An 11,713-nucleotide genomic window follows, 5' to 3' on the forward strand; every position below is an offset into this window, starting at 1 on the left:
CCTCCCTGCCAGCCCCCCCCCCCACCAAGCCCTACAGAAATCCGCCCTTATTTTACCCCAGAACTGCCCATTCCCGGCCCGGCCTCGCCCCAGTGGGTGCAGGAAAGGGGGCGCAGCGCCCCCGACCCCCCCCCACCCCCCCGCCCGTCCGGCTCCGGACCCCCCCCGCCGCCACTGCTGGGGGCGGGGCCAGCCGCGAGGCCACGCCCCCGTGCCGCCATTGGCTGCCGCCCCCCTCTCTTCCCACGCCGCTTCATGAATGAAAGGGGGGGAGGGGGCCCGGGGGGGCGCTTTAACCCCTTGGGTGCCGGGGCCCGAGCTGGAATGGGGGGGGGGGGGCGCAGCTCCCGGAGCCAAACGTGGGGACCACGGGGCTGGGGCCCGGGCAGCAATTTGGGGGGAAGGACTGGGGAGGGGGGTGGACAGGAGGGGCCGGATGCGCCCTCAAAGCGGGGACCCCCCCCTTGCACCCCAACACATGACCCACGCCAAACGAGGCGCAAAACCATTGATCCGGAACCAAAGCTGTGGGGGGAACTGGGAGGAACTGGGAGAGACTGGGAGGGCCAACCGGGGTGCTGGGAGCTCCCCCCCCCAGATCGAGTACCCCCCCCCCTTTCCCTGCCGGGCCGCGCTGGAGGGGCGCTGTCCCTTTAAGAGGACAGCCTCGCGCGTTCCCGCGGGCGGGGCCGGGTGACGTCAGCGGGGCATGAATGAACAGGAGCGGGGCGCTCCCGCGGGGCTGGCGCGGAGCTGGGGCGCCCCGGGCACCCCCCGACCCCCGCCATGGCCGCGGCTCCCCCGGCAGCCTTCATCCCGCTCCTCCTCGCCATCCTCCTCCTCGCCCCCGCCGCCCCCAAGGAAGGTGAGCGCGGCCCCGAGTTTATTTTTTTATTTTATTTTATTTTATTTTATTTTTTGGGGGGGGTCTTGGGGCTGGGGGGGGGCTGCGGAGAGGCTCCGCACCCTCCCGCACCGCACCCCTGGGTGCTCGCAGGGTGCTGGGGGTCGGGGATCGGGGACATCGCGGCTTTTGGGGGAAGTTCGGCAACTTTTGAGTTCGGCGCAGGGAGGTGGGGGGGGTGTTGGGAGGCTGAGGGGGGAGAAAATGATCAAAAAAGGGGGGGTTGGTGGGGTTTTTGTTGGGGGGTGAGCCCTAGGGGAGCACCCGCGGGCTGGGAGGGACCTGGGGGAGAAGGTGGGGAGCGCTTCTTTTTAGGGGGAAAAAAGGCCGAACAGGGCAAAACGGTGCCGCGGCCCCACCGGGGGGCTTGGGGCCGCTCCTTGCCCCCCCCCTCACCCCCCCAAAAAAAAAAAAAAAAAAAAAAAAAAAAAGCGAAGCTGGAGCTGGTGGGCGAAAAGTGGGGACCCCTTCCCCCCCCCCCCCCTTGCGAACCCCTTAAATAAGGGGGCGGAGGGGAGGCAGAAGTTGGCCAAAAATTGAAAAATCCAACCCCCAAAATCCTCAAATTCAAACAAACAAACAAAAAAAAGCAACCAAAAAAATTAAAGGAAGGTTCCCCGGGCAGGATCCGGCCGCGGAGCTGGAGAACAATGTCAGGAAAACCCGAAAAGTGCTGGGAAAAACAAGCTGCGCCCTGGCCCCCACCTTGCTCCCCCCCTCCTGCCGAGCTCCCCGGGGTGGTTTGGGATCAGTTCGGGGGGTTTTGGGCAAATCGGGGTGGGGGGAAGCAAAGGCTGGGTTTCTTTTCCTGGGGGAGCCGCAAACTCCCAGAGAGTGAAGAGCGAAAGAATCCGGCCCCAACCGCAGCGAATGCAAATAACCGGGAGGTTGTGGGTGTCTGGGGAAGGGAAATCGACGGGAAAAGGGGAAAATGGGCAAAAAAGCCTCAAACCCCCCCAGCTGGGGCCGCGGAGGGGATTCGGGGAGTCCCCAGGCAGGTTCCTGGGGGCTCGGAGGGATAAGATTTGGGGCAAAACCAGGTAAAAGACAGCAAAGTTTTGAGGTGGTTGGGAGCCGGGGGAGATTGGTTGCGAAGTGTTGGGGTTGGGGGGCAGGAAGGGGGTCGAGACCCCCTCCCCGTTCCCCCCCCTCAATGAAATTTTGGCCACGGAGGGGAGGCTGGGGCCGGATCCTGCGCCGCGGTTGGGGTCAGTGCCTGTGGGTTGGGGGGTTCAGGGCACGGAGTGGGGGCGAGGGGGGAATGGGAATGGGGACGGGGCTGCACATGGGGGTTGCGGTGATGATGATGATGGTGATGAAGGTGGCCGTGGCCATGCAGGTGCCTGGGGGCCGCAGTGACAGCGGCGGTGCAGGGCTGGGACGGGGCGGCCGCGGGCACTGGCAGCGGGCGCACCCCGGCTGCGCCCCTTGACTCAGCCGCAGGTCCCTGCCCTGAGTCACTGCTGGGGGGAGGGGGCGCAGGGGGGGACCCCACAAACTCCCCCCCTGCTGCGTTTCCGCTTTCTGGGGGGAATTCCAGCCGCAGGAAAGCCGGGAGGTGCCCGGCATCCTTCCTGGCTGGCGGCGGGGGGGGGACAGGGCTGGAGGTGTCACGAGTTTCCCATTCTCAGCACCTGCCCCATAAAGCTGGGGTGAGGGGTGGGGGGGCACCGGGGGACACATCCCCAAAGCCCCCCGCCTCCCCCAGGGCCGTGTCAGGCACGAAGCCGGGCGCATTCCTTGGGGCTGATTCATGGCGCTTCCGCCCCGGCCGTGGCCTCCTCTTCCTCCCCCGGCCCCGGTGCTGGATCCGGCCACCGCCCTCAGCGTGCCGGGGCTCGCCGCTTCCCCCAGCCCCACGTCCTGCCCGACACCGGGGGACACGGGGGGGGTGGCGTGGTGGGGGTCCCATGGATAGCTGGGGCGCCCCAAGCTCACCCAGGGTCCCAGGGGCTTTAGGGGGCATCCGTGGGTCAAGGGGCATCTGGGTGGCTTGGTGGCATCTGTGGGTCCTGGAGGCTTCCTTGGGGTATGTGCACAGGTCTTGGTGGGCTTCTGTGGGTCCTGGGAGCATCTGTGGGTCTCTGGAGCACCCCCAGGTCCCTGAGACATCCATGGGTCCCGGACACATGTGGGTTTGTTGGTGGCACCCGTGTATCCCAGGGGTATATCCACGTGGGTTCTGGGGACACCTGTGGGTGCCAGGGGCTTCTGGGTGTGCTGGTGGCATCTGCAGGTTCTGGTGACATCTGTGGGCCCTGGGGGGCATCTGGGTTTGGTAGGGGCGTCTGTGGGTCCTGGTGGGCACCCATGGGTCCAAGGGACATCTGTGGAACCAGAGGACTTCCATGGGGCCCAAGGATATATGGTATGGGTCTGGGGACACCCATGGATCCAAGAGGGTCCATCTGGTTCCTGGGGGGCATCCGTGAGTCCCGGGTCTGCATTTCTCAGGGGCATCTGAGAGCAGTGGTGGCCTCTGTGGGTTGCTGGGGCCATCTGTGTGTCCTGGTGGCATCTCCCTGGCGTCCTGCTCACCCCACTAACATCTCTCTCCTCTCCCCACAGTCGTCCTGCTGGACTTCGCCAAGGCCCAGGGGGAGCTGGGTTGGCTCACCCAGCCCTATGGAAAAGGGGTGAGCACCCGGCGAGCTGCTCCCTGGGGGGCGACGCTGCAGATAGGAACGGGGGCAGCCTTGGGGACGGGGACCTCCACTGGGATGCGAGCGAGTGGGCATCCATGGGGACGGGGAGCATCCATGGGGACCAGGGGGGCTATCTGTGGGGACAGGGATGGAGATGGGACTGTCCATGGGGATGGGGAGCATCCGCAGGGACAGATCAGCCATGGGGATGGGGATGGAGGCATCCGTGGGGATGAGGACAAGGGCATACCTGAGGACCGGGGGCACTGTACCCCCTGCCTCAGTTTCCCCCCGAGGGGCCGTGGTGGTGGCAGCACCAAGAACCCCGTTTCTCTCTGCGGCGCAGTGGGACCTGCTGCAGAACATGATGAACGACTCGCAGATCTACATGTACCTGGTGTGCAACGTGCTGGAGGGCGAGCAGGAGAACTGGCTGCGCACCAACTGGATCTACCGCAGCGAGGCCCAGCGCGTCTTCATCGAGCTCAAGTTCACCGTCCGCGACTGCAACAGCTTCCCCAGCGGCGGCGGCTCCTGCAAGGAGACCTTCAACCTCTACTACGCCGAGTCCGACGTCGACTACGGCACCAACTTCCAGAAGCGGCAGTTCAAGAAGATCGACACCATCGCCCCGGACGAGATCACGGTGCAGGACGACTTCACCAACCGCAACGTCAAGCTCAACGTGGAGGTGCGCTCGGTGGGACCGCTGCGGAGGAAAGGCTTCTACCTGGCTTTCCAGGACCTGGGCGCCTGCGTGGCTCTGCTCTCGGTCCGCATCTACTACAAGACGTGCCCGGCCGTGCTGCGGGGCATGGCACACTTCCCCGAGACGGTGGCGGGCGCCGACTCGCAGACCCTGGCGGAGGTGCGGGGCTCCTGCGTGGAGGACGCGGTGGCCGACGAGGCGCCGACGCTGCACTGCAACGCGGACGGGGAGTGGCTGGTGCCCATCGGGCAGTGCCAGTGCCGGGCCGGCTACGAGGCCGTGGGTGACCAGTGCCAAGGTGAGGAGCTGGGGGCATCTGTGGTAGTGGTGGGGACGCTGGGGATGGAAGGGTGGCGTGGGGCTGGGGGTGCCCCGTCTTGGTGCATGACCTGCGAGCCATCCCTCCCTCCTGGGGGCACCTTTGGGTGTCTTCATCTCTCTTGGGGTACACTTGGGGCACCCTGGGGCATCCCCAACACCCCTGGGGGCACCCTTGGAGCATCCTCAAGGCCCTTGGAGCATCACTGGTGCACTGAGCGCGTCAGGTGGAGAGGGGTGGGCTGGGGGGGGCATTCCCCCAAGTGGAAGCACGGGTTGATATTGGGGGTCCACCCCCCCCCACGGTGGATAACAATAAGGCAAAACACCCCAAAACTCCCAAATTGACATGCTCTGAGGGTGACGCGTGCCCAGGAGCTGGTGAGGATGCTTGGGTTGGGGACAGGGACCCGGCCACTGACCTTCCTGTTGTGTGTGTGTGTTTGCCCCCCCCAGCTTGTCCCCCCGGCACCTTCAAGGCCGAGGTGTCCCTGAGCGGCTGCCAGCCCTGCCCTGCACACACGCTGCCCGCCCCGGCCGCCGCCGCCGCCTGCCCCTGCGAGGACGGGCACTTCCGCGCCCCCTCCGACCCCGCCGCCGCACCATGCACCCGTGAGTGGCATTTTGGGGACACGGGGTTGGATCATGAGGTGCGGGGGGCACCTCCATGCCCTGAGCCCTCCCTAACACCGCCTTGCTCCGTGTCCCCAGGTCCTCCTTCGCCCCCGAGCAGTGTCACGGCCGTGGGGCTGGGGGCTGCCGTGCAGCTGCGCTGGTCGCCCCCCGCCGACACGGGCGGCCGGCAGGACGTCACCTACAGCGTCACCTGCGAGCAGTGCTGGCCCGAGAGCGGCGAGTGCCGGCCCTGCGACGGGGGCATCCGCTACTCGCAGCCCCCCCGGGGGCTGGTGGGGACGGGGGTGACGGTCACCGACCTGGAGCCCCACGTCAACTACACCTTCACCGTCGAAGCCCGCAACGGCGTCTCGGCCTTCAGCACCCACCGCAGCGTGGCCGCCGCCAGCATCAGCGTCAACCAGACCGGTAAGGAGGGCCCCCGGGGTCCCCACTGCCACCGCCATGGAGGTGCCACCACCTCTCTGACACTCCTGTCCCCACGGCAGAGCCACCGCGGGTGACATCAGTGAGCCTGGACGGGCGGACGGCCACCAGCCTGGTCCTCTCCTGGACGGTGCCGCTGCGGCAGCAGAGCCGGGTCTGGAAGTACGAAGTCACCTACAGCAAGAAGGTGCCACCAGCGCTGTCCCAGCCTCGTCCCACCTCGTGTCCTTCCCCAAAACCCCTCGCCCTCACCGTGTCCCCATTTCCCCAGGTGGATGAGAACAGCTACTCGGTGCTGCGCTGCGAGGGCGCCTCCGTCACCATCCCCAAGCTGTCCCCCGCCACCGCCTACGTGGTGAGGGTCCAGGCGCTCACCCAGGACGGCCACGGCGCCTTCAGCCCCGAGCACGAGTTTGAGACGCTGCCCGAGGGTGAGGAATGTTTTGGGTTTTTTTTGTTTGTTTGTTTTTTTGGGGGGGGGTTGTCGGTGGTTTGTTAGTTTTGGGGGGTGCTATGGGGTGCACATGGCTCCAACTGTCCCTGCAGGAGCCGAGTCCATGGCATCTGCTGCAGTCATCAGCGGCTCCGTCACCGGCGTCCTCTTTGTTGTCCTCCTCCTGGCTGCTCTCATCTACGTCCTCCGGAGGTAGGGAGAGATTTTTTAAAAAAAAAAAAAATATATATCCCATTTTTTTTCCACCGCTGAGGTGAGTTTTGGGACAAAACACTGCTTTTCTGCAGGAGGAGGAGCTCGCGGTCACGCCAGTCCCCCGAGGACGTCTACTTCTCCAAGTCCGGTGAGCACCGGGGTGGTGGGCTCGGGGCGGGGGCTCGGTGGTGGCACAGGTGGGACGGTGGGGACAGGTTGGGGGTGACACGGCTCCTGCCCACCCCCAGCAGACCAGCTGAAGCCACTCAAGACCTACGTGGACCCGCACACCTATGAAGACCCCAACCAAGCCATGCTCAAGTTCACCACCGAGATCCCCCCGTCCTCCATCACCCGCCAGAAGGTCATCGGCGCCGGTAGGTCCCCACGGGGCTCTGTCCCCGAGCCAGGGAGGGGAGGAAGGGGTCAGGTTTTGAACCTCCCCCTTCCTCTGGGCAGGCGAATTCGGGGAGGTCTACAAGGGCACCCTGAAACGTGGCAAGAAGGAGGTGCCGGTGGCCATCAAGACCCTGAAGGTGGGCTACACGGAGAAGCAGCGGGTGGACTTCCTGAGCGAAGCCAGCATCATGGGCCAGTTCTGCCACCACAACATCATCCGCCTCGAGGGGGTCGTCTCCAAGTGTGAGTCCCTCCCCCCTCCAAATAAATCCCACCATTTCCCTGCAAAAAAAGCTTGCTAGACCTGCCAAAAAGCGCTGATCTCACATGCACCCCCACGTGCTTGGAGTCATGGGGTTTTGAGGTTTTCTGACCAGTTTTTGGCTCTTTTTCCACAGACAAACCCTTCATGATCATCACAGAGTACATGGAAAACGGCGCGCTGGACAAATTCCTGCGGGTAGGCGATGCGTGCGGGAATCCCATCGCCCCGGGGTGGGATTAGCAGGGCTTCAGCCCCAAAATCCACCACGGGAAACGGGTCCCAGCCCCAGCCACAGCTCTGTAGGGGCAAGAGGAGGATTTGGGGATGGTTTCTCCTCTTTCAGGACAAAGACGGGGAGTTCTGCGTGATCCAGCTGGTGGGCATGCTGCGGGGCATCGCGGCCGGCATGAAGTACCTGGCCAACATGAACTACGTGCACCGGGACCTGGCCGCGCGCAACATCCTGGTCAACAGCAACCTGGTCTGCAAGGTGTCTGACTTCGGGCTCTCCAGGGTGCTGGAGGATGACCCTGAAGCCACCTACACCACCAGCGTGAGTGCCAGCGAGGGATTTTGGGGGGGCTGAATGGCCGTCTGTTTATTTTTGGAGCTGTTTTGCATTCTTGCCTTCCCTTCTGCATCTTGGTGTCACTGCATTTTAGCGTCCTTTTCTTCCCATCACAATTTTTGCATTGTTTCTTGCTTTTTGACATCCTCACTTTTTTTTTTTTTTTTCCTCTCCTTGTTCCTCCTCGCATCTTGGCACCTGGGCAATTTTGGTGGTGGCTGCACAGGGGGGGAAGATCCCGATCCGCTGGACGGCGCCCGAGGCCATCTCCTACCGCAAGTTCACCTCCGCCAGCGACGTCTGGAGCTACGGCATCGTCATGTGGGAGGTGATGTCCTACGGCGAGCGCCCGTACTGGGAGCTCTCCAACCACGAGGTAAGCACAGATATCCCTCCGGCCCCTGTTCTTGGTGGCGACCTTGCTTTTTTGGAGCGTGCCCCTCGAGCCGTGCGCCCTTGCAGGTGATGAAGGCCATCAACGAGGGCTTCCGCCTGCCCGCGCCGCTGGACTGCCCCTCCGCCGTCTACCAGCTGATGATGCAGTGCTGGCAGCAGGAGCGCAGCCGGCGCCCCAAGTTTGCCGACGTTGTCAGCATCCTCGACAAGCTCATCCGCGCCCCCGAGTCACTCAAGACACTGGCAGACTTCGACCCGCGGTGAGCTGCAGGGAGGGGAAGGGAAGGGAGAAAAATAGGGACGGGAGGGCGTTTTGCAGGTGGTGCAGGCTTGCATGAGCTTTTGCATCCCCACGTTTCTGCCTCTTTGCTCTTTTGTGTTCTCGCAGGCTTCTTTTGCATCTTTGCAATGTTCTTGCAGCGTTGCACTCTTTGTGCTGTTCTGCATCCGCACCTTGCTTTTTGCAGGTTTGCGTCCTTGCACGCTTCTTCTGCACATTTGCATTTTTATGCTGTTTTTTTGTAGCTTTGCACTCTTGCATACTCTTTTGCATCTGTGCTTTGTTTTTTTTTTTTTTGCAGGTTTGCATTCTTGCATGCTTCTTTTGCATCTTTGTGTTGTTTTTGTAGTGTTACACTCCTGCATGCTCTTTTGCATCTTTGCATTTGCGCCTTGCTTATTGCAATTTTGTGTTCTTGCATGCTTCTGAGTCTGCATTTTTTGCACTGGTTTTGTATTCTTGAACACTACTTTGCATCTGTGCAGTTTAAGAGTTGTTTTTTTGCAGTTCTGCATTCTTGCACTGCTTTTGCAGCTTTGCATTTTTGCCTTTTTGGCATCTTTGCACTTTTAAATTGGATTTTGCATCTTTGCATTCTTGCATTGCTTTTTGAATCTTTGCATTTTTCTGCCTTTTCTTTGCATCCTTGCCTTTTGTGTTGATTTTTGTAGTTTTCTGTTCCTGCATTCTTTTTTTTTTTTTTTTTTTGCATCTTTTCACTCTTGCATTGCTTTTATATTCACCTTTTGCATTTTTTTTGCAGCCTTGCCTCCTGTATATCTGCATTTTTAGCTTCCTTTTTTTTTTGTTGTTTTTTTTTGTTTTTTACATTTGCAATTTTTGCATTGTTTCTTGCCTTTTAACATTCTTGCCTTATTATTTTGCATTTCTACTTTTTCTATTACTCTCCACATCCTCGCATTTGTGTTCTTTTTCACATCTTGGTACCTGGGGAACTTTGTATTGCATTTCGCTTTTCTTTTATATATAAATTTTCCCATTATTTGCATTATACTTCTGCATTGTAGCACTACCTCTTTTTTTATAGTTGGGCTTTTGCCTTACCGTTGGCATCTTTGCGCTGTCACTTCTAAATTTTGCATCTCAGCATCTTTACCTTTTGCCGTTGTGTTCGCATGCGTGGGTTGTTTTTTGTGTTTTTGTTTTTTGTTTGTGTTTTCTGCTTACCATTTTTGCATTGCTTTCTGTAACTTTGCACCTCTCCACTGTTTTTTGCATTACTTTTTTTCCACATCCTTCCATTTCTCTGCATGACTTCTTTCCAATCTGTGCCCTCCTGCATTGTTTTTGCATCCTTCCGTTCCCGCATCCTTTTTTTTTTTTTTTTTTTCCAGCCTTTTTCATTTTTTTATATACTTTTCCTTATCTTTGCACGACTTTTCATCCTTGCATTTCTGCACCGTGGGTTTGCCCCCTGCCCTTCCCTGCACGTCACACCATCTCCTCGGCCCCGTCCCCGCAGGGTCTCCATCCGCCTGCCCAGCACCAGCGGCTCCGAGGGCGTCCCGTTCCGCTCGGTGCCCGAGTGGCTCGAGTCCATCAAGATGCACCAGTACGCCGAGCACTTCATGGCCGCGGGCTACAGCACCATCGAGAAGGTGCTGCAGATGACCAGCGAGTGAGTCCTGGGGCCCCAAAAATGGGGGATGCTCGGGGCTGGATTTGGCCCTGTGGGATGCTCGGGGCTGGCTCTGTTCTGGGGTCAGGCAGGGGGGATGCTCGGGGCTGGATCTGCCCCCAGGGGATGCTCAGGGGTGGATCTGCCCCCGGAGGATGCTCGGGGCTGGATCTGATCCTGGGTAAAGTCTGGGTCTGGCTCTGCCCCCGGGGGATGCTCAGGGCTGGATCCAGCCTGGGGCTGTTTAGGGCAGGATCCACCCCCCCCACAATCCCCACCACGCTCAGGATCGGACCACCCCCAAGCACCCTTCCTGGCCAGACCTTTTTGGGGCTGTTTTCACCCCAGAACCCCTTCCTCGGTCCATAACACCCCCCTTCCCTCCCCGCAGCGACATCAAGAAGATCGGCGTGCGCCTGCCCGGCCACCAGAAGCGCATCGCCTACAGCCTGCTGGGGCTGCAGGAGCAGCTCTGCACCACGGGCATCCCCATCTGACCCCCACGGACCCCAGCGTGCAAAATGAAGACCCCCAGCCTACCCCCCTCCCCCCACCGCTTTATTTATTATTTTTATTATTTTTAAGGTTTTTATTATTGTTAATAATAATATTATTATTATTTCCCATGGTGGGGGATCTTGCCACTTGGGCATCGCCATCCCCGGGACAAAACGGGTGCGAAACCCCACAAAAATTAAATTTCAAGCCTGCACTTGGTTGGGGGGGGGGCGGCCTTATTATGGGGGAGTTTCCTCTTTTTTTCTGCATTTCAAGGAAAAAAAAAAAATAGGGCTGAGCCAGGTGCTCCTGGATGTTTTGTGGATGGCTTGGCCCTAAACTCTCCATTTTTGCTTTTTTTTTTTTTTTTTTTTTTCACCTATTTATTCCTCTCCCGACGCTGGGTTGGGTTTTTTTCCACCTTAACGCTGATGAGCAGTGTTACCTCTTGTATTTTTTTTGTTTTTTAACGTAATTTATTATATTTTTGTATATTTATTGAGAAAAATCAAAGAGGTTTCAGATTTGGGGAAGATAATAGGGGAGAGAAGAAAAAGGGGGGCAGGTTTGGGGTTTTTTTCCCCCCCCTTTTTAATGGATTTTATGGGATTTTCATGAAACTGAGTTTGATTTGAATAAAACTTTTGTGCTCTTTTTCTACAACTGTGTCATGGGGCAGCTGCCAGCAGCGATTTGGGTTTGGGATGCAGAGCTGGGGCGGGGGGAAGCTTTTTTATTTTTGTTTTTTAAGGCGGTTTTAAGATTTTTAAGTATTTTGCAAGCGTTTGCATGCACTTCCCAGCTGGGGCCTCCTTTCTCCCAAACCCTTGAGGAATTTGGGATTTTTATTTTGCTAAGCACGAGCGGGGCCGGCTGCCCGGTGCCTGCAAATAACCGGGTAGGGAAAAAAAGCCGGAAAAAGCAATTTTATTTTTTTTTCCCCAAAACCACAAGGGGAAGGGGGGGGGGTGGGGGGACGAGGACGTGTGGTTGCGGGATGGTTGCAAAAGCATCGGTCGGGTGCTTTTTTTTTTTTTTTTTACCCCTTTTTACTTTCTGCTTGGCGCTGTGCCCTGCAGCGAGCCGCCCCGCCCGGCGGGTGCCCGGGTGCCGCCGTGCCTCGGTTTCCCCTCCCTGCACGAAGTTTCGGTGAAACTCCCCATCCCCGCGGGGGTGACGCATGGGGAGCTGGGCGGGGGCTTCCCCGGGGGTGCTGCGGGTCCCCACCCCACTGAGCCCCCCCTCAGGCGCTGGGCTCCATCTCCCCACGGTGTCCTCGCCCCCCTGCGCCCCTCCTGTGGGTGATACGGGTGCTGGGGGCCCCCTGCCCCATGGAGCATCCTTCCCCGTGCTGGGGGTGCTGTGTGCCCAGCACCCTGCG

General features: G+C 59.6%; 1 protein-coding gene across 3 annotated transcripts; it reads left to right on the forward strand.

Annotated features, from left to right (window-relative positions):
• Window positions 1–742: 742 nt before the first annotated feature.
• Window positions 743–10,995, forward strand: EPHA2 (EPH receptor A2). 3 transcript variants are annotated; one of them, XM_082776774.1, is made up of 17 exons: window positions 743–865; window positions 3,473–3,540; window positions 3,896–4,556; window positions 5,033–5,188; window positions 5,288–5,620; window positions 5,701–5,825; window positions 5,910–6,069; window positions 6,185–6,284; window positions 6,380–6,435; window positions 6,536–6,664; window positions 6,747–6,929; window positions 7,085–7,146; window positions 7,295–7,504; window positions 7,746–7,895; window positions 7,982–8,175; window positions 9,679–9,834; window positions 10,226–10,995. In XM_082776774.1, the coding sequence occupies exons 1-17, from the start codon at window positions 787–789 to the stop codon at window positions 10,329–10,331; spliced, it is 2,928 nt and encodes a 975-aa protein (XP_082632900.1). In that variant the 5' UTR covers window positions 743–786; the 3' UTR covers window positions 10,332–10,995. The 3 variants fall into 3 exon arrangements, with proteins under 3 accessions (XP_082632900.1, XP_082632901.1, XP_082632902.1); XM_082776775.1 differs by having other exon boundaries at window positions 6,539–6,664; XM_082776776.1 differs by lacking the exon at window positions 3,473–3,540 and having other exon boundaries at window positions 782–865.
• The last annotated feature ends 718 nt before the right edge of the window (window positions 10,996–11,713 follow it).

Source organism: Aythya marila (assembly GCF_965140915.1).
Source record: "Aythya marila genome assembly, chromosome: 21".
Classification (NCBI taxonomy): domain Eukaryota; kingdom Metazoa; phylum Chordata; class Aves; order Anseriformes; family Anatidae; genus Aythya; species Aythya marila.